General features: G+C 39.9%; 1 protein-coding gene across 1 annotated transcript in view; it reads left to right on the top strand.

Annotated features, from left to right (window-relative positions):
• Positions 1 to 12,355: 12,355 nt before the first annotated feature.
• Positions 12,356 to 21,971, top strand: part of Themis (thymocyte selection associated) — a 202,710-nt gene continuing 193,094 nt past the window's right edge. The window contains exon 1 of the mRNA XM_032896390.1: positions 12,356 to 12,560. Coding sequence (XP_032752281.1) covers positions 12,470 to 12,560 — 91 coding nt within the window. The 5' untranslated portion in view covers positions 12,356 to 12,469. The remainder of the gene's footprint in view (positions 12,561 to 21,971) is intronic.

Raw genomic sequence — 21,971 nt, forward strand, 5'->3', positions numbered from 1 at the left:
TTTGTCCTGTGACCTCTCTTGGTCATAATTTTCTCTTTCATAGTGAGTGGAAACACAGAGAGTGAAGCTGAGCTCAGCCTAGCTCTGTTTCAGAAGATTCCACTAAGTACAAGAAATATGTGAATATTATTCAGCTGCCTTTTTATTATGAGACATTGAATTGAACACAGATCCTCCCCCATAAGGAAAGTGTGTTCCAGAAATAGAGGAGAAAGTGTGCAAAATTCACATAAGATGTATTTGGATCATGGGACTCCTGAAAGGGAGTTCGACAACTTGGAGACTATGAAAGTCTTATTAGAGGTAAAAGATTAATAATTCTTGTTTCTTTTATTTTCTTAAGATCTGATCTCATTAGATAGTCCTATCTACTGGAAGTTTCTACATAGAGCATTCAGCTTACAGCAATCCTGCTTTCCAAGTGCTAGGATTATAGATGCACACGTTAGCCAAGAACATTGCTCTGTTTTCTAACAAAACATGTGTATTCATTAGTTTACAACTTCAAATATACTTCTTACTTCCATGGTATTATTATTTTGTGAGTTTCCCTACTTCACTTAAAAAGCACTGTTCACATGAGGATGAATTGGGAGTTATTTACTTCAACAAAGGTAACTTAACTTGTGACGAGACCACCAGCGACTATGATTCTCCTAGGCCCTTCGGTCATTAACTGCCTATGAAGGGGTGGGGCCTCATGACCTTCTGACCTATCCCTGATGGATTGTCAGTGAGTCAATGGTAGGCAGGTCTTCTACAGGTTGCTATGGCTACTCTGAGTTCATGGGTGGGAAAGGTGTGTTATATCCAAATGACAGCATTTCTCAAAGCTCTTTCCCATCCTCTGCCTTTTATGTTTCCTTGTGCTCCCTCTTCCATAGTGTTGCTTGACCATTGGAAGGAGCAACACCCATTATGATGAATAAATGTAGGAAACATTCTACTCTGAGCAAACGTATTCCTTCCTTGGAGAGTCATGTGATCATCTCTTCTTCATACTTGTGTTTTATGTCCAATATCTGGTAAACCTACTTCTACCTTTCCATCCTGTAATTTTGTACATGTCTGTATATGCTGTCACTATATGCACTAGTCCTGTTGTGTCTGCAAAATGCTATTTCTTTTAGCTCTTACAGTCGTTCCATCTCTTTTTCTAAGTAGATCCCTGATATATATACATACATACATATATATATATACACACATATATATGTATTCATATGCTAATGAAAATTTTAACATTTTTCATAGCAGAACATAGAATACATTTTTGTGTTTCACAGAGGGTTTTATGGGCCACAGGTTGGCTTCAGATTTGCAGTGTAGAAGGTGCTGATCTTGAACTCCTGACCCTCCTTCCAGGTGCTGAGATTACAGGCACTAAACCCAGATTAATTTGTAATTTAAAACTCGTGAATCCTTTCTGTATTATAGAAAAGTTAATTAAGAATCTTGCTGCTAAGCAATTCATAACTTGTAAATGGGATGATGCCTAAAGGTAGCTCAGGATGGAATTAGCACTGTGACAAAAAAATAACCCATGTGTTAGAAGTATGTGACCCTCTTCCAGGAGGGGAGGGGAAATTTTACATTAATGTAGAAAATGAATAAAAATTGAAAAGACAAAGACAAAAGGCAATCTAATAAGCATTGTTCTCCTATTTCTAACATGGTTTGTGACAAAAGTGATTATGTTCGCTTAACATTTCTGAACATGAAAATATATTTGAACAAACAAGTAGTTGAATGGTGTGGGGTGGAAGCCAGGCTTCCCACAATTGGAGAAGAGCATTGTCTTTGTTATGGGTTTATTGCTGTGAAGAGATACCATGGTCACAGTTAACTCTTATAAAGGAAAACATTTAATAGGGAGTAGCTTAGAGTTCCAGAGTTTAGTTTATCATCGTCAGGGCAGGAAGCATGGCAGTGTGTATGTAGACATAGTCCTAGAGGAGCCAAGAGATCTACATCTTGATACATAGGCAGCACAATGACAGTCTCACTGGGTATGGCTTGAATATACATAGACCTCAAAGCCCCCAACTCCACAGTACACACTTCCTCTAATAAGGCCACACCTCCTAAGAATACCAATCTGTGCTGGCCTATGGGGGACAAATACATTCAAATGACCACAGACTTAAAATCAGCAAAATCAGAAATTTAGAAAGAAAATGAAATATTGTATTAAAGCTGAAGTTACCAGAGCAGAATTATGTTTAGAATATAATGTTGATATATATGGGTCTATATGTATAGGAATAACTGTAGATATGTCTATAATAGTTAAAAATGAAATAATCTGAGTTATAAAAATTAAACATAGTATTACAGAATATGAAATAAATATCCATAATTCTATGCTAATGTAAACACATGATTGATTAATCAAGCAGTAGAAGAGAGGACACAAATTTCCCTTGCTGGAACGCTAAAATTATTGATGTACTGATAGCTGGTGATCGCTTTCTCTGAGATGATGTGGAAAAGAGCTGGTTCTGGAGAAACCTGAAAATGAATACCTGACCAGGTGAATTAATCCACTTCGCACTGCTGTTAAAAACGTTAGAGCAGCCTGGAGGCAAATTCTGGCTCAGTGGTTAAGAGAACTGTCTGCTCTTCTACAGATCCCTGGGTAAATTCCCAACACCCACATGGTGGCTCACAACTGTCTGTAACTCCACTTCCAGGGGCTTCATCACCCTCAGTGGGCACCAGGCACATGAGCGGATCACACAGATACATGCAAACAAAACACATTCCATGTTTATACATGAAATATATAAAATCTAGAAATAAAATAGTTCTGGGGACCTGGAAGAGGACTCAATGTGTAAAGCACTTTACATTTAAATATCAGAACTTGAGTTGAAATGCAAACATCAGCCAGGCACAGCAGTCAGTCTGGAATCCCACTGCTTCCTTGGTGAAATTTGAGGTTAGGACTAGAGAATCCATGGAAGCCCATAGGCTCGATAGCAAAAAGAGACTGACACCTGAAGTTGTTTTCTGACCTCCATACCTGGGCTGTGAAATGTATCTCCTCTACTCCTCAGTACACCACACACAGACACACAGACACACAGACACACAGACATAGACACACACACACATACGACACACAGATACACACACACAGACACACACATACACACACACACACAGACACACACATACACACACACACAGACACACACATACATGCACACACACACACACACACACACACACACACACACACACACTGAAGGGTATGTTCTAAATAAAAGAAGTTTATTACCTCATATGTTCTAGAGAGTCAAAAGTATGTACTGGCTTCTCTTCGGCTTTTAATGATAGTTGGTATCACAATGGTTGGAACAAGCACATCAGGAAATGTAATATGAAGATGTGGGAAGGCAGACAGATGGACAGCCCACCTTGCTCTTTTTACAACTATTTATTCTTGCAAAGAGACCATAAAACCAGCTTCATCTACCTTGCTTGAGAGCAGAATGTCCAGATGTCCTTTGCAGCATCACATGAGGAAGGTCCCAGGCTTTTCTGACCAGCACCCAGTGGACAAAGCTTCTAGTTAGTGCACAGAACCTTGCTTGGAAGCACTGTCCACCCCAAAGCAGTCAGACCATCGACATTAACACCACCAACATGTACGACATGTTAATGGCATGACCACTCGGTGTAAGAGCAGACCACTTCACCTGTAGGATCTTCCTTCGTACAGATGTCTTAGGGTTTTATTGCTGTGAATAGATGCTATGACCTTGGCAACTCTTATACAGAAAAACATATATTTGGGGTCATCTTTTTTAATATTTAAAAAAATATTTTAATAAATCTTAGAGATTTCATATATGCACACAAGATATTTTGAGCACATTTTCTTCCTCACACTCCTTCCCCAATTCTTCCTAGGGCTATTCCTACCTCCACCTCTGCCACTTTGAGTCCTATTCTTTCTTTCTTTTTTCTTTCCTTCCTCTCTCACTCCCTCTTTCCCTTTCTCTCCTTTCTTTCTCCTCTTCCTTCCTTCCTTCCTTCCTTCCTTTCTCCTCCTCACTCCCTTTTCCTTTTCCTTTCCTTTCCTTTCCTTCCCTTCCCTTCCCTTCCCTTCCTCCCCTCCCTTCCCTCCCCTCCTCCCTTCTCATCCCCTCCCCCCTCCCCCCCTTCCCTTCCCTTCCTCCTTCCCTCTCCCTCCCTCTTTCTTATATCCTTAGTAACCTGACTAGTCCAATTTTTGCTGCCCATATATTCATGTTATGGGGCCATTTACAGGAGTACAACAGACCTTCCAGGGGCCATATACTTAAAGAAAACTGGCTCTCCTTTCCCCCAGAAGTTCACCAGCTAACAGTAGCTTTTTTTTCTTTTTTGAATGTTTTTTATTTACATTTCAAATGTTATTCTCTCTCCTGGTTTCCCCTCCAGAAACCCCCTATCCCATCCCCCTCCCGCTTCTTCTATGAGAATGTCCCCCCACCTATTGACCTACCCCTTACCACCTCCCCACCCTGACTTTCTCTTACATTGGGGCATTGAGGCTTGACAGGACTAAGGGTTTCTCCTCCCATTAGTGCCCACCAAGGCCATCCTCTGCTACATATGCAGCTGGAGTCATGGGTCTACCCATGTGTATTCTTTGGATGATGGTTTAGTCCCTGGGAGCTCTAGTTCCTTGGTATTGTTGTTATGGGGTTATAAACCCCTTCAGTTCCTTCAATCCTTTCTCTGATTCATCCAGTGGGAACCCCATTCTCAGTTCAACGGTTGGCTGAGAGTGTCCACTTCTGTATTTTTATGCTCTGGCAGAGCCTCTCAGGAAACAGTTATATCAGGCTCCTGTCAACATGCGTTTCTTGACATCAGCAATATTGTCTGGGTTTGGTGGCTGTGTATGGGATGGATCCCCAGGTGGGACAGTCTTTAGATGGCCTTTCCTTCAGTCTCCAAACTTTGTCTTCATATTTCCTCCTATGAATATTTTCCCCCCTTCTAGCAGGACTGAAGCATCTGCACTTTGGTCATCCTTCTTGAACTTCATGTGGTCTGTGGATTGATTCTTGGGTAATTCAAGCTTTTTGGCTAATAATATTCACTCATCAGTGAGTGCATATCATGTGTGTTTGTGGTACCTCACTCAGGATGATATTTTCTAGTTCCATCCATTTGCTTAAACATTTCATGTAGTCATTATTTTTAACAGCTGAGTAGTACTCCACTGTGTAGATGTACCACATTTTCTGTATCCATTCCTCTGTTGAAGGATATCTCTGTTCTTTCCAGCTTCTGGCTACTATAAATAAAGCTGCTATGAACATAGTGGAGCGTGTGTCCTTGTTATGTGTTGGAGCATCTTTTGGGCATATGCCCAGGAGTGTATAGCTGGATCCTCAGGTAGAAATATGTCCAATTTTCTGGGGAACCTCCAGACTGATTTCCAGAGTGGTTGTACCAGCATGCAATCCCACAGACAATGGAGGAGTGTTTCTCTTTCTCCACATCCTTGTCAGGATTTGCTGTCACCTGAGTTTTTGACCTTAGCTATTCTGACTGGTATGAAGTGGTATCTCAGGGTTGTTTTGATTTGCATTTCCCTGATGACTAAGGTCCCTGTGTGCAGAGGGCACAGATGGCACAAGGCATTTTCCTCTTGAGTTGGGAATGTGGGCAGAGGGTAGTCTCCTCTGGCTTCACAGGAGTGTCTACACCTCTGATGATCTAGCTTTTCCCCCCACCCCCACGGGGTTTGGGTACAGAGAGCTGTTTACCGGTTCAGTTCATATCCGAATGCAGATCTGGACTGCGGGGCTCCTGCAGCTGACTGCTGCTGTATTCCTGTGTGCAGAGGCACTATGCAGTTTCCTTTTGGGCCAGGGATATGGGCAAAGGTGGGCAGAAGTGGCAGTCTCTTCTGCCCTGCAGTCTCAGGATTGCCCGCACTTCGGAATGTTAAGCTCTCTCTCCCTAGGGACTTGGGAGCAGGGAGCTGTGGGACCAGGATCGTTTTTTTTGCTGTTTTGAAGACCAGCCTTTGTCCCTGGCAATCTGATAGAATGCATGGGATGATTTCAATTTTCTTGTATCTTTTGAGGACTGTTTTGTGACTGATTATATGGTCAATTCTGGAGAAGTTACCATGAGGTGCTGAGAAAAAGTTATATTCTTTTGTTTTAGGATGAAATTTTCTATAGATATCTGTTAAATCATTTCATTCTTAACTTCTGTTAGTTTCTAGTTTCACTGTGTCTCTTTTTAGTTTCTGTTAACCATGATCTGTCCATTGATGAGAGTGGGATGTTGACGTCTCCTACTATTATTTTGTGTGGTACAATGTATACCTTGAACTTTAATAAGGTTTCTTTTATGAATGAGTGTCCTTACATTTGGAGCATAGATATTTAGGATTGAGAATTTATCTTGGTAGATTTTTCCTTTGATGAGTATGAAGTGTCCTTCCTTATCTTCTTGGATAACTTTTGGTTGAAAGTTGATTTTATGTGATATTAGAATGACTACTCCAACTTGTTTCTTGGGAAGATTTGCTTGGAAAATTGTTTCTCAGTCTTTTACTCATAGGTAGTGTCTGTCTTTGCACTGAGGTGTTTCCTATGTGCAGGAAAATGCTGGGTCCTCTTTAAGTATCCAGTCTGTTAGTCTATGTCTTTTTATTGAGACATTGAGTCCATTGATGTTGAAAGATATTAGGGACCAATGATTGCTGTTTCGTGTTATTTCATGTTGTTGTTAGAGGTGGAATTATGATTGTGTGGCTATCTTCTTTAGAGTTTGTTGCAAGAAGATTACTGTCTTGCTTTTGCTGGGGTGTAGTTTTCTTCTTGTATTGTGGTTTTCCTTCTATTATCTTTCATAAGGCTGGAATTGTGGGAAGATATTATGTAAAGTTGGGCTTGTCATGGAGTATCTTACTTTCCATCTATGATAATTGAGATTTTTGCTGGATATAGTAGCCTGGGCTGGCATTTGTGTTCTCTTTGGGTCTATGTGACATATTCCCAGGATTGTCTTCCTTTCATAGTCTCTGGTGAGAAGTCTGGTGTGATTCTGATAGGTCTGCCTTTATATGTTACTTGACCTTTTCCCTTACTGCTTTTAATATTCTTTCTTTATTTTGTGCGTTTGGTGTTTTGACTATTATGTGACAGGAGGAGTTTCTTTTCTGGTCCAATCTGTTTGGAGTTCTGTAGGCTTCTTGTATGTTTATGGGCATCTCTTTCTTTAGGTTAGGGAAGTTTTCTTCTATAATCTTGTTGAAGATATTTACTGGTCCTTTAAGTTGGGAATCTTTGCTGTCTTCTGTACCTATTATCCTTAGGTTTGGTCTTCTCATTGTGTCCTGGATTTCCTGAATGTTTTGGGCTAGGAGATTTTTACTTTTTGCATTTTTTTGGCTATTGTGTTAGTGCTTTGTATGGAATCTTCTGCCCCTGACATTCTCTTTTCAATCTTTTGTATTCTATTGGTGATGCTTGCATCTATGGCTCCTGATCTCTTTCCTAGGTTTTCTATCTCTAGGGTTGTCTCCCTTTGTGATTTCTTTATTGTTTCTATTTCCATTTTTAGATCCTGTACAGTTTTGTTCAATTCCTTTATCTGTTTGGTTGTATTTTCTTATAATTCTTTAAGAGATTTTTGTGTTAATTCTCTAAGGGATTTTTGTGTTTCGTCTTTAAGGGCTTCTATTTGTTTACTTGTGTTCTCCTATATTTCATTAAGGAAGTTATATATGTCCTTAAAGTCCTTTTTATCATCATCATCATGAAATGTGATTTTAAAGCCCAATCTTGCTCTTCAGGTATCTTGGGATATCCAGTATTTGCTGTGGTGGGAGAACTGGGTTCTGATGATCCCATGTAGTTTTGGTTTCTGTTGTTTAGGTTCTTGTGCTTGCCTCTCACCATCTGGTTATCTCTGATGTTAGTTGGTCTTGTTGTCTCTGACTGGGACTTGTCCCTCCCCTGGGCCTGTGAGCCTATGAGCCTGTGAGCCTGTGATCTTTGGAGTGAGAGCACTCCTGTCAGACCAACTCTCTGCAGGCAGCTTTTGGATCTGAGAGCTATGGGTCAGCCCCAGCTCTGGGCACAGATGGAGACTGGAAAGATTCTGTCCTAGGCTGCCCTGTGGCTCCCACCCCAGCATGCTCCCAGCATTTCTGTCCTTGGACAGTCAATGGAGAGAAAATGGGGCCCTACCTGTTGGCTGTGGGCTTAGGAGGGAGAGTGCTCCTGGCCTACCATCTCTCTGTAGACAGGTATCATGTCCTAGGGCTGTGGTACAGCCCCAGCTCTGTGTATTCTGAATGCTGATTCTTAACTATAATTTTTATAGTTTTTAACTCTAGCTTCTTATTAGATACTTCTCATGTGGTAATTCTCATCTGAAGTTCTTATCTTCTAGTTTTGAACATGTGCATCAAGTTTCTTTTATTATTTTTCATATTTTATTATTGCTTATATTAGGAGTGCATATGTGTGTTTTACCTGCATGTTTATGGCTATGCACCATATGCATTCATGGCACCCACAAAGGCAAAATCGGAAAGGATATAGAATTCCCCCAGAATGGGAGTTACATATAGTTATGAGCTGTCACTTGGATGCTAGAATTCAACTTACGTCACCCAGAAGAGCATCCAGTACTCTAAACCTCTGAGCTCCTTCCTTAGTCCCTCTTACTCTATTTTAGTACAGTTTTATCTGTGACAGGATCTTATGGAGTTTCCAAGCCTGTGGTTCCTGGGCTAACATGATTCTCCACATTAGTCTACAAAGTATCTGAAGCTTAGGTTCTTGTGCTGCAGGTTGTGCTGTAGGCCTGCCCCCATCATGTCCAGCCTGGTTAAATTCATAACTAAGTCTAGCAATTGAGTTATATCATGAACTTGCTTGTCTTGCCACTCCTCTGCCCAATTCTGTGTGCTATTGTTTTATATTATGCTACTTGTGCTATATGTTAAAGTGTTATTATTGAATTCTGATGTCATCTCAAAGACATGCATGTATGTCTGTTTATCCAAGTACTCAGCGTACTCTATGTCAGTGGGAACATTCACCTTTGTGTGTGTGGGACAGCCTTCAAGCCCATGTCTGCCATTGCTGGTGTTTAGCATTGTTCTTCATCTCTGAGACAGCTTCTGCTCTGAAGCCCTATGAATGTGCTGCTTAGCTTCCTTCCTACTCATACAGTCTCACGCTGTCACGTTCAGCCAGCTCTCTTACATCTTTGAGTGTGACAAATAGCATATTTCTGTGGGTTATCTTGAATGCTTCATTTCCTGCAAATTCTATTTGGTGTCTCTAGCAGCCAGATGCTGCTAGAAACTTGAGACAGATTCTCCTTCTCTCTCGTCAGCCTTTTCTGTGTTTCTTAGCCTCTTTATTGGTACCATATACTAACAACAAATGTTTGGAAGGAGAGAGTTATAACATCAAGTTCTTCTCGGGGCATTCTACCTCCTAGGATCTTGGGCTTCTGTCTGCACTCCTCTGGCAACTGACCAGCTCCTTACAATCACTTTTAAAGGATTCTAAGTTTCCCAGTGAATTTGGTAGAAGAGTTGGTCAAGTCTCCAAACATCTTTATTCTGAACCCTTGATGGATTATGCTGCTTGGACATACAGGCCATTGAGTCTTTATATTGAATGAGTTCTTTGTAATTTTTGTTAAAATTCCATTTTGATTTATAGATTTACAGATCTCAAATGTTTGTGTCCAACCTATTAGTCTCTTCCTTTGAGACTTCAAATAATGCTTGAGAGCAATTCTTCTAAACCCTCATTCACACTTTATAACCTTCTGACTTTGGCTTTTTTTAACATTTAAAGTCAAGTTTAAATTTTATCTTCATTTCATTTTCTTTCATGGAATGTTTTTAAAGTCTTTTTCCCCTCACATATTTAACAATAGTTGGTTAAATACATCTTTCTACTTTCTGCAGACTGGAAATTGTAAAGTATTGTCTGTTTACTTCTGAACGCTCATTGGTCTGACTGTGATTAAGAAGACCATTCCTATTTTAATGACCGGACTTCAGTAATTCATTTTACTATGCTTCAGTTCAAGTAATTTCTCTCCTTTGTTCATTATATCACAATGTCTTTTAGATGACAGGGGTAGTAACAACTTGAGCTAAGATGACAGCAATGGCAATACAGGACAAGGTCAGAGGAATGGCCTTGGGGACTGTCACTCATAGAGCTTGAGGGATTTGGAGGCTGTAGAAAATGTCTGTTCACACAAAACGTTAAGCCTTCTGGCTTGGCAGTCAAAGATGGGAGAGTCATTAATTTTATGATTGAGAAAATAGGAGCAATAGATTCTGAGATACATGATCTCTGTGTGTAAAGCAGAAGTGGGGACTGAACGAATTTTATAAATATCTGATGATATAGTGAAATCTTCTAGCACTGGCTCCAAGGATAGAAACTGGAGTTAGAAGTTAAAGACATCAGATGAAATCCAGCACTGATTACATACCAAATAAATTTACTGCAGCACCAACTCTAATAAATGCATGATTTTTCAAGAGGCATCTCTTTTCATATTCTAAACCCCTATGAAATATGCCAGGAGGCTATAAATAGTGTTTGCAGTCAAGTGAAAGGCCCAGACTTAGGTGAGAAGGGGACAGAAGATAGATGTATCAGGCTTGGGAGATTTAGGAGACAAAATGTTTCAAGAGATTATGTAGACCTTACTAGCAAAGAATATTTAGTGCATTTCTCACATTAACCCTAGTTTTGCATAGAATGAAGGTTGGGCAAATTGTTACAATGGCTGATCGTGACCATGAAGAGCCACAAGCACTTGGTAGATGCTCTACCATGGTCAGGCAGTCCATCCAGAATCCAGTCTGAGGAGAGTGACAACTCTTCAGCATAGTTCAGCTCTGTCAACATCAACGAAGCTTCCTTTATTTACCTACAAAACAGAGACCGTCTCACTTCAAACTGAGTGTGCAACCTCTAAGATGCTGTTTGAGTTAAGTACAAAGAATAGGAAGCATAAAAAAAAATACTTGTACCACCACAACAAACCTCAGATGTGGAGGCCACGCCCATGGTTGGAGGAGCAAGAGGACTGGCATGAGTTGGAGCCCAGTCTGGTCTACAGAAGAAAATTTCATTTATAAAAAACAATAGAATCAAAATAAACAGAAAGAGTGATTTTAATGTTTAAAATTATTTTTCACCAGGTTTCTATTATTTTTTCTTTAGCTTTGAGCATTTTTTTTTTCAACTTTAAATCTGGATCAAAAGAGCAAAATAGTAAAATTTGAGGCCTGGACAATTTATTTATGTTTTTTTTAATCTTTATTAACTTGGGTATTTCTTATTTCTATTTCGATTGTTATTCCCTTTCCCCTTTTCCGGGCCAACATCCCCCTAACCCCTCCCCTCCCCTTCTCTGTGGGTGTTCCCCTCCCCATCCTCCCCCCATTACCCCCCTCCCTCCAACAAAATCTACATTTAACAAGGGAGTTTCAAAGAGGAAGCGAATGTTTAACTACAGGTCTTGTAAGTAGTGCCTCCTTCTTTTTATTTTTTTATTGCTTTATTTTTATTTTATTTATATAATTAATTTATTTATTTTTGCTTTGAGTAGTGCTAGGCCCAGAAGTTTGTTTTTCTAAGCAGTGCTTTAAATACTTTCCTTCCCAGTGCAGACACAAGAAAGTTCCCATCAATTTACTATATTAATTCCTGAGTCACTTTTCGTATGACATCGCCCTCCCTTTCTTTAAGCCTCAGCAAAATTTTAATGTGGAAAGATAAAAGGTAGTTTTCATACCTCCTCAGAGTATCAGATTTCTAAAACAGCTGACAGCAGCTTCTTTTGTAACCAAGTTTAACGTAGAAGCACCGTGAATATGCAAATAAATCACAAAGCTAGAATCCAGATGCAGAGAGACATCAAATTGATATAGTGCCATATGGAAGGTAAGACATTGTGCGTGCATTCTGCCCATGTCTGGTGGTCATGCCACAGGCCACTCTGTTTCCTCACTATCCTGCCTCTGCTGTGGATTGGATGCACAAGAACCAGATCACCAAACTCATTACTTTGGGTAGTGTAGGTTCAGACAAGCACACCCCACCCCCCACGAGATTCTGCTTCAGTGTCAGAAGGAAATGCAGCCACAAGAAGAACAAAAAGAGCTTTACCCACTATCTCCTGCCTATTCTCGAGTTCTTCTCATGCTCGAGCTGTTCCTCCTGGGCTTGGCTTTCTTGTGACCTGCTCCCTGCTCCAGGTAGAAACTGGTGGAGACCAGCTACTGCAGACAAGTACCTCCCCTCTTTTAGGCTGCTCTACCCTCATTTGGCTCCCCTTTCACATTCTGCCTGTCTGGAAAATTATGAGCAAAGAAAGCAACGGTCGACAACTGACATCTGGAAGCCACAAGGTTTTGTAAAGATCAAGTCTACACACCACCCAAGACCCAACAATGGCTTTATCTCTGGAAGAATTTGTCCACTCTCTTGACCTAAGGACCCTCCCCAGGGTCCTAGAAATCCAGTCAGGCATCTACTTTGAAGGTAAGTACTTCTCTCATTCTTTAACTTGATACAATGTTCGTATAAAAGTCTCTTGGGAATGTGTGGAAGAGGTTTTAATAAGGAATACGTGGAAGGCTGTTGCGATACCCAGATTCAAGCAGGAACACACCCAGCAAACACAAATTAAGTTGTCTGAAAGTAGAACACACACACACACACACACACACACACACACACACACACACGCACGCACGCACGCACACACGCACACACGCGCGCACGCAAACTGGCGAATACCGGAGACCCAGCAGCTGGTGAAGAAAGGAGAAACTAAGGCACTGAGAAAGATGGGGAAGTGGAACTATGAGAACCGCCATTTTTTTTCTTGCTAGGCATTCAGCAGCTCCCCACAAATGATGTTCTGTCTCTGCCCTACTCTTTGAAATTAATTGTCATCGGGTAAAAAAAGCTTAATGTTGCTGATGCTTGTTTTTAGACTCTTGAAAACAGCAATAACAAAACAAAAACCTGAACACTACCAAACTTGTTTTGTGTTTTCTTTCACCCAAAATGATTGCGCCTTTCAAGGGCACGGTTCTTATAATGAATGCGGCCAAGTTCGGATTTCTAGGCTTGCCTTGGGCTTATGTTCCTCTTTCCGTAGCGACCCTCTCCAAACTCCTTAACTAGTGGAAACTTTTATTTACAGATAAAGAAATTAGTACCTATCGACCACAGAATGTCTTTTAAATTTTCTGTTGAAAAAGCAAAGTTCAATGAAAATTATTGAATACTAAGCTAGTGACTTTTGGTGTAACTTACTGCAGTATAAAATCCTTAATATGTTTGCTATCATTTTAAAGGTAGTTTGGCCTGGAGGGTGATGGTGCAGCTCTTTAATCCCAGCCCTCAGAAGCAGAGGCAGGTGGAGTTCTATGGGTTCAAGGCCAGCCTGCTCTGCAGAGCAAGTTTCAGGAAAGCCAGTGCTACAGAGAGATGTCCTGTCTCCAAACAAAACAAAACAAAACAAAACAAAAGTTTTTAGTTTGGTTATATGAAAGGCACTGAAAATATTTTCTAGTCGGATATCCATTTTTTGCTTACAAGAAGGGGAGAATTAAAGCATATCAAAGTACTGGGTCTAGTCAGGCTACTAGGAAGAATGGTTGGTGTATAAACTTTCACACTCAGAGGCTATCCTAGACTTCCTATGGTTAGGTTTCCAATTTTTTGACTCTTAACTGTAGTGGGACTGTATAAATCGTCCGTTTTTTTTCTATTTTAAGTACAAAAGTTAATTAATCATATGGAATATTAAATGCTTGGTAATATAAAATGGCATCTTGCCAAGTGGCTTCACTCACTGTAACTAATGCATGGTCTGCACGTAGGGTGGAATAGATTGACCTGTGGTGTGGGATTTTAGGTGTGTCTAATATATTTGGGAGTTTGGATGTTTTCAGTTCCCAGTGGGCTTATCGACATGTAGCCCTATCACAAATCAAGGCATGTTTATTCAGCCTTACTTTACCATAACCAAACGAAGCAGGTTGACACATGCACGCCCACATACCTGCACATCCATGGAAGGTAATGGGTTGATAACACTTGTCCTCAGATTATTAGGAGCTTTTATGTACGTTTTTGTGAATCGATTATTTGGGTCAGGCCGCCTTTTAGCATCTCCTCCTTCTACCCTGTAGGAGCTATGCTTCTAAGTCAGATATCAGTTGTTTCACGGTTTATGCTCCTAGGGCTTTACGGACATCTTTCTGCACATCTAGGAAGAGTTTTGATAAACAGCTCCACAGATTCAGGTTTTACATTTGGATTTTAATTTATTTGCAGGATGCATTGCTATGTATAGGGACCTGATTTCACAGCTTCTTACATCTTCATCTGACTTCCCAGTACCATTTTGTTTCCAAATCAGATAATATGAACGGGCAACATTTGTCTCTGAAATACCTCTTCTGTTCTGTTAATGATTTTTAAACTTATTTTTAGCCAATCGTATACAGGTTATAAATGGCAGCTATGAAATTAGTGTTAATATATGTTTGATGTATATCTAATTCCATTGGTTTTATTCCATGTTCCAAATTTAACTTAGTTGTTTACAGATTTTTTTAAATTGCATAAAGAAAAATGACAATTGATTCTTTAAGAAATCTAATGAACAACTTTATTGGATAGTGTTGATTTTATATATTAACTTGAAGAAATGTTAATTTCATATTTTATAAAAGAAACCTGTTCGTATCAGTCTTTATTCTTAATGACTTTACTACTAGGCTAACCACTTAATTAAAGTGAATTTCCACATCCATGTACATGTAAGTACATCCATGTAACCATCATTCAAAAAGTAGAAACCACAAGTGTTCTAGAGGACTCATACACTTTTCAATTGTCATCTACTTCCTTCCCCAACTTAGCCAATACTCCATGACTTCTGTTCCCTCATAAGCTTTATATAAGTGGAAAATTATAGTATGTACTCTTTTAGTTAGCATACATGTATTGTAAAGGTAATCTATACTATTCTATACAATTCATTTTTAGTGTATAGTATTTCCTTCTTTCTTTCTTTCTTTCTTTCTTTCTTTCTTTCTTTCTTTCTTCTTTTCTTTGTTCTTTACTATCTTAGAACTGGGGATTGAAACTAAGGCTTTGCACAAGCTATGTAAGTGCTCTACCATTAAGTAGTAGTCCCAACCCTCTTCTCACTTTTCATTTTGATGCAGGGTCTCACTTAGCTCCGTGGGTAGCTTTGAATTCACTCTGTAGCCCAGGCATTTCTTTAGTTTGCAATTCTCCTGCTTCAGCCAACAGAGAGTCCAGGTCTATAGATACAGGCCATAAAAGTTCCAGTAGCATATAGTAATATAGCATTGGATGAACGTGCCAACATTTGCTTACCCATTCTACTGCTGATGGGCATTTGAATTAAAGTCACGGTTAGTGTTTTATCACGAAATCCTTATATATCTGTGTTCACAAGAATATAGGTAAAATTGTGATGGTGAATGGTGGGTAGTGAAAGAGAAGTTCCCTGAGTGGTTGTAGATTCTACATTTCCACCAGAAGTCTCTCGAGAGCTTCTGCTGACCTGAAGACCTTTCCTGGGATTGGTTGTCTTGATTTTAGTCTTTCTGGTAGGAACGCTACAGGGTGATGAGGTTTTAGTTTACATCTGCCGTTTGTCTATTGAGCTCCAGGACATTTTCATTTCTATCCTGGGATGTTGCAGATTCTCTTTAGGACATGGTTCCTAGGTATGGCTCATTCATATTAGGCTTTATACATTTTTATTAATGACTTGATATATGTATTTGTGACCATCTGATTTCTCATCTGAGTATCTTCTCCCACTGCTGGGCAGTTCGCTTTCTCAGGAGTGCCTTTCGATAAGATGGAGTTTTCAATGTTACTGTTAGGTGCTCAGTTTGCAACTACATTTCCAGTATATGATCCTAAAGAAATTCTCTTCACCGCAAATTGTAAAGCTATTATACACATTAGTCTCTAGAAATTCATTTATTTACTCTTTCCTTCATATGTATTCTCTGCATGGAATTGATTGTATTGCAGATGCTTTGAAAGGAGGGCCAGCCCCATATCATTTTTCCAGAGAGCTAATTAATACAGTGATATTGAGAGAGAGAGAGAGAGAGAGAGAGAGAGAGGAAAAGACAGAGACAGAAAGACAGAGAGAATCTTTATCGATACAGTGATATTGAGAGAGAGAGGGAGACAGAGAGAGAGAGAGAGAGAGAGAGAGAGAGAGAGAGAGAGGAAAAGACAGAGACAGAGACAGAAAGACAGAGAGAGAATCTTTATTCTTTTTTTTTGTAATCCTGATTGTCCACGCCGTGCACCAAGCTACTTTTGAACTCATAGACATCGTCTTGTGCTTGCTCTCATGTGGTAATATTAGACCATATCAGACCTAGCTGGAAAACTTTTTCCTAATGCTATGCTGTGTCCCCTAGTCATAAATACTGTGTATCAGAGCAGGATCTTTTCCAGTGGCTTGTCTGCTTCTCCAGTCACAGGACTGTACTTTACACAGTCTCCCTGACTGAATGCATGTGGATCTGCAACATTCCAGAACTCTCGGTTGTACACTGTTTGAGGGTGTGCTGCGGGACTGTGTTTCTCAAACTTGATTGCGCATTTGAGATGTCTGACATGTTTTTAAGACGATCATCATCTGGATGTGTCTCTACAAGTAAAGATTTAATTATCTGAAAGGTAAGATATCGCAGGCAGGTCCAAGACATCTCCCTGATGACTCTAAAGCGTAGTCAAACTGAAAAGGACTAATGTGGAATAAACTTTCCATTGTGTTTTTATACTTCAATATAAAAACTCTTCAAATTTTCATGTACATTTCAGAATTGTCACCCTCCACACAAGTCCTCTCTGAGTTCTGAGCAGCAGTGTATCATTTAGAGAAAATTAACATCGTTGTAGGTTACGTCTTCCAATGTATGAGCTGGGCGTGCCTCTCCAGTTGAGTCTCCTTTCTTTGTGGGCAGTACTGTTGGTGCTCTCGTTGTTGATTTTTTTCACATTTATTCTGACTATTTATTTTCACACCATATTTATGAACTCATAAATGATATTTAAGCAACTGTGGAGGCTCATGCCTATAATCCGGCACTGGGGAAACTGAGGCTAAAGTCTGGATTGGCAGGAAACTTCACACTGTCACATTTATAGTCACAGAAAGCATCTGCAACACAGCATTTCACCAACAAAGCCATTCCCCTAACCCCCCAGGGATTTCTAAAAAGTACTAATTTAAATTATGTTCTCAATTCTTTAGTAAAAGCATCTGATGCAGGAATTTCTTTTTACTTTTATTAAAAACAAAAGTAAAACACAAACTGTGGGCTAAAGAGTGGCTCAGTGATTTAAGCAGCATAGTGTTCTTTAGAGGACCCAGGCTTGGAGCAAGTACCCATGTCAAGTGTCTTATCACTAGAGCAAGTCCAGCTCCAGGTCTTATCCCACCTCTGTGCCTTTGCATGTACGTACCCACTCACAGGTAACTCACATTTGTCTAATTAAAACTAACAAAATAAATCTTTGAAAAGAATCGAAATATAAAGCAATCTCTGGATCTTTTATTAGAGTTCAGGAAACGTAGGTATAAAGTGGTCATGTATCCTAGGCTGGTTTCTAGAACAGCCTCACAAACACATGTATACTCTTGTTGCTATAGGAACCAAGTAATATTGCTTTCCTTTTCCTACTCGTCTCATAGTAGAGGATGCCATCAAATACTGTCAGCATGTTTAAAAATTCTCGTATGAACTTTCATAGTGTGTCATTTTTTGTATCATTAGCTCACCTAAGCAGAGACTGGCGTCCTCCAAAGTCATCAAGAGTCGTTCTTGCTCGTAACTATTTTTTGGGTTTCTTCTTACCTTTGTTGTACAGAGCAGAGCTACAGTGAGAGTGGAAATCCCTGTCCTGTCTTAGTCAGAAAGAAAATTATCTCAAATTCCTTCACTGGCTTCTAAGTGCTGGCATTTATTTTCGCTTAAGAAATTCCTATCTTTTCTTCATTAGGTGTTGACATGATAAGATGGTTTTGAAGTTAGTGGCATTTATCGTTAAGCTAATAGCATGGCTTTCCCTCTTAAATCTGTTTATTTGACTTGCCTTTAACTTATACCACACACACACACACTTTATTCAAACTGACTTTAAATATTCACCAGGGAACCACTTGAAGAGCTTGGGTGAGAGCTCATTATATATGTAAGGCCATGTGTCAGGGAAGTTGGCACGTCCCACCGCTTCGGTAGGATAAGCATTAGAATGAAGAGCCTTTCCAGAGGGTTTCAGGGTTATGTAGGACCCAGTTGCTCACTGAAAGTACCACACTGAGAATGGACTCAAGAAACATCTCTCATTAGGAGCTGATATCAGTCAACAGCTTCCCAGCGGCTATTGCTAACGACTTCGGTAACCTGGGTCTTGGGCACCCTCCTTAGTGGCTAGAGCCCCTCAGGAATGAAACCACTGCTTACAATTCCAGAATCCTGGAAGAGGGCCAAAAAGATGGCCTCCATCATCTCAGCTCAACAGGGTTGGCCGGGTGAGCACCCTGACCACAGATGTTCCTCTGTCTGCTGTGCTAACCAGGCTTACTGTATATTCTTTATAGCCAGGATTTTCATATTGAATTGTAATTCAAGTAGCCAGTAGACTCATCTATTTTAGACCAAGATAGGTTTAGCTTTCTGAAATTAGTTCTGTAGATGTTACTGTTTTCTATTTTCTAAGGTAATGGATCTTAGAAAGACGAGTTTTAACTTCTTGCAAATTTGGTAGAACTCACCAGTAAGACTTTCAAATGTGAAGTTACTTGGATAGCAGTTTGGTTTCATTAATATTCTCTATTTTTGTTTCTTTCATAGATTTCTGACCTATCAGACAAGGAAAAGATAGACACTTCTTCTTTTTTTTTTTTTATCTTTATTAACTTGAGTATTTCTTATTTACATTTCGATTGTTATTCCCTTTCCCAGTTTCCAGGCCAACATCCCCCTAGCCCCTCCCCCCCCCCTTCCTTTTTTTTTGAGAATGTTTCGTAATCCAGTTTATACATACAGGTCATAGATTTGTTTAAAATATATTCAAATGGATCTTTATATATTTAATAAGTTAAAATTATTATTATTTTTTTTTAACTTGAGTATTTCTTATTTACATTTCAAATGTTATTCCTTTCCGGTTTCGGGCAAACATCCCCTAATCCTCCCCCCCTTCGTTATGGGTGTTCCCCTCCCCATCCTCCCCCATTGCCGCCCTCCCCCCAACAATCACATTCACTGGGGGTTCAGTCTTAGCAGGACCAAGGGCTTCCTCTTCCACTGGTGATCTTACTAGAATATTCATTGCTACCTATGAGGTCAGAGTCCAGGGTCATGTATAGTCTTTAGGTAGTGGCTTAGTCCCTGGAAGCTCTGGTTGGTTGGCATTGTTGTTCATAAGGGTCTCGAGCTCCTTCAAGCTCTTGAAGTTCTTTCTCTGATTCCTTCAACGGGGTCCCGTTCTCAGTTCAGTGGTTTGCTGCTGGCATTCGCCTCTGTATTTGCTGTATTCTGGCTGTGTCTCTCAGGAGCGATCTACATCCGGCTCCTGTCGGCCTGCACTTCTTTGCTTCATCCATCTTGTCTAATTGGGTGGCTGTATATGTATGGGCCACATGTGGGGCAGGCTCTGAATGGGTGTTCCTTCTGCCTCTGTTCTAAACTTTGCCTCTCTATTCCCTGCCAAGGGTATTCTTGTTCCCCTTTTAAAGAAGGAGTGAAGCATTCACATTTTGATCATCCGTCTTGATTTTCATGTGTTCTAGGCATCTAGGGTAATTCAAGCATTTGGGCTAATAGCCACTTATCAATGAGTGAATACCATGTGTGTTTTTCTGTGATTGGGTTACCTCACTCAGGATGATATTTTCCAGTTCAACCATTTGCCTCTGAATTTCATAAAGTCATTGTTTTTTGATAGCTGAGTAATATTCCATTGTGTAGATGTACCACATTTTCTGTATCCATTCCTCTGTTGAAGGGCATCTGGGTTCTTTCCAGCTTCTGGCTATTATAAATAAGGCTGCTATGAACATAGTAGAGCACATGTCTTTATCATATGTTGGGACAAGATAGACACTTCTTAAGTGAAACATAAATGCCAAGCACTTGGAAGTCAATGAAGGAGTTTGAGATGATTTTCTTTATGACTAAATTTTCATGATTTTCTATTCTCGAGTCTGCTCTCTCAGAATCCCTCCATCTCTATGTATTGAACTGTGGTCATTTAAAGTCAATACTTCCTTCCTGATAAACATATTTAATGTTAAAATGTTCATCTATCTGATTTTGCCATGTGTTCTTTTCAGACAGGACCTTGCCCTGTATCCCAGCCTGAGATGCACTCTGTCTCCCTTCTCAGTTCCCTTCCTTGTTTGAGAAAGAACCAGGTTGCCTCTCCCTTAGTCTCTGGGCTGCTTCGCCAGGATTGCAAGCTGGGGTTACCACTTTAGCTCTCATTAGACCTCAATTCTAACGAGAATTGCTTACTTCTAAATTCATTGGCTGATTGTTTATTATTCCGGCAGGAATTGGTTTAGCTACTCTTCTCGTTTTTATGAGTTTTATTCCATTTCATTGGAGAAGGTGTTATGGCTTTTTCTCTTAATTGTCTGCTGTTCGTTACACATTATGGTATGACGCGTGCCCTACTTTAAGCTGACAGAGAAGATGAAATCAGAAACAACAGACATGAGGTGATGTGAGGTTCTCTGTCTCCAGACTGAATTCTTTTAACTTAAAAAAAAAAATACACTAGCAGGAAGTGTGTTAGAACATTCTGGCGTACAACTTGTGACGAATTTTTGGAAGGTCCTCATGTCCTACTAATGTGAAAGAAGGCTGTAGGTCATGCACTCAGGGCTGAGAATCCTGGGTAAGTTAAACCTGAGCCATGATCCTATCCCGTCCCTCAGCACCTGTCTTCTGCTATGAAAATGAGGATTCACCTCAGCCTAAAGGATGAGAGAGAGAGGAGGCCAACATATTCAGCCAGATGAGGAGCCCACAGAAACCCTCTTGTGAATCATAACTGTGATTATCACTACATAGATAGTGGTATGTGGGTACGAAAACCTTACCAACCATTTCTAAACAAAACAAAACAAAACAAAATCCAGCTATTTTGAATCTTAATGCTTCAGTAAGGATGTGAATACAATAATACAGATGGAACACGGGACAAGGGGGGTAACAAGATATTAACAAAAACTCCCTAAAATACTTATAAGATATTAAACTAAAAACTTAAAAAAGGAACTGTCTAGGGTGCTATAAAGAAGATTCAGAGAGAGAGCACTGTCTGTGCTGCTATTACAGAGGACACAAGTTGGGTTCGCAACCACCTGGCAGCTCAACCCTCTGTAAATTTAGTTAAAGGAGGTCCAACTTCCTCAGGCACCAGGCAGATACACGGTACATAGGGATGGATGCAGAACATTCATACAAATAAAAGAAAAGTTAAATTAAAAAAATGTAAACTAAAAAAGAAAATCTGTAGAACAGCAGCAACACTCACAGAGACCCAGATTATGATAAACGGCAAACCAAAGACTGTATCCATGGTAAATGCAGTAGACAGGGTATACATATCCTGACTTCCTAATTCTTGTCAACACAAAGTAAATATAAAATATAAAAAGTAATAAAAATGTAGAGCAATTCATATGCCATGCAAGTGATTTTTACATTTATTTATTATTTATTGTGTGTTGTGAATGGGCACTGCTAACAAAGTGGTTATTGAACAATACATCTTTGCTTACCTTTTTAAAGGTGAAAGGTATAAAAATGATTCATAAAACTCCATCCAGGAAGCCAGTTTGTGGTGTACTGCAAA

The sequence above is a fragment of the Rattus rattus genome, chromosome 2 (assembly GCF_011064425.1).
Source record: "Rattus rattus isolate New Zealand chromosome 2, Rrattus_CSIRO_v1, whole genome shotgun sequence".
NCBI classification, from domain to species: Eukaryota; Metazoa; Chordata; class Mammalia; order Rodentia; family Muridae; genus Rattus; species Rattus rattus.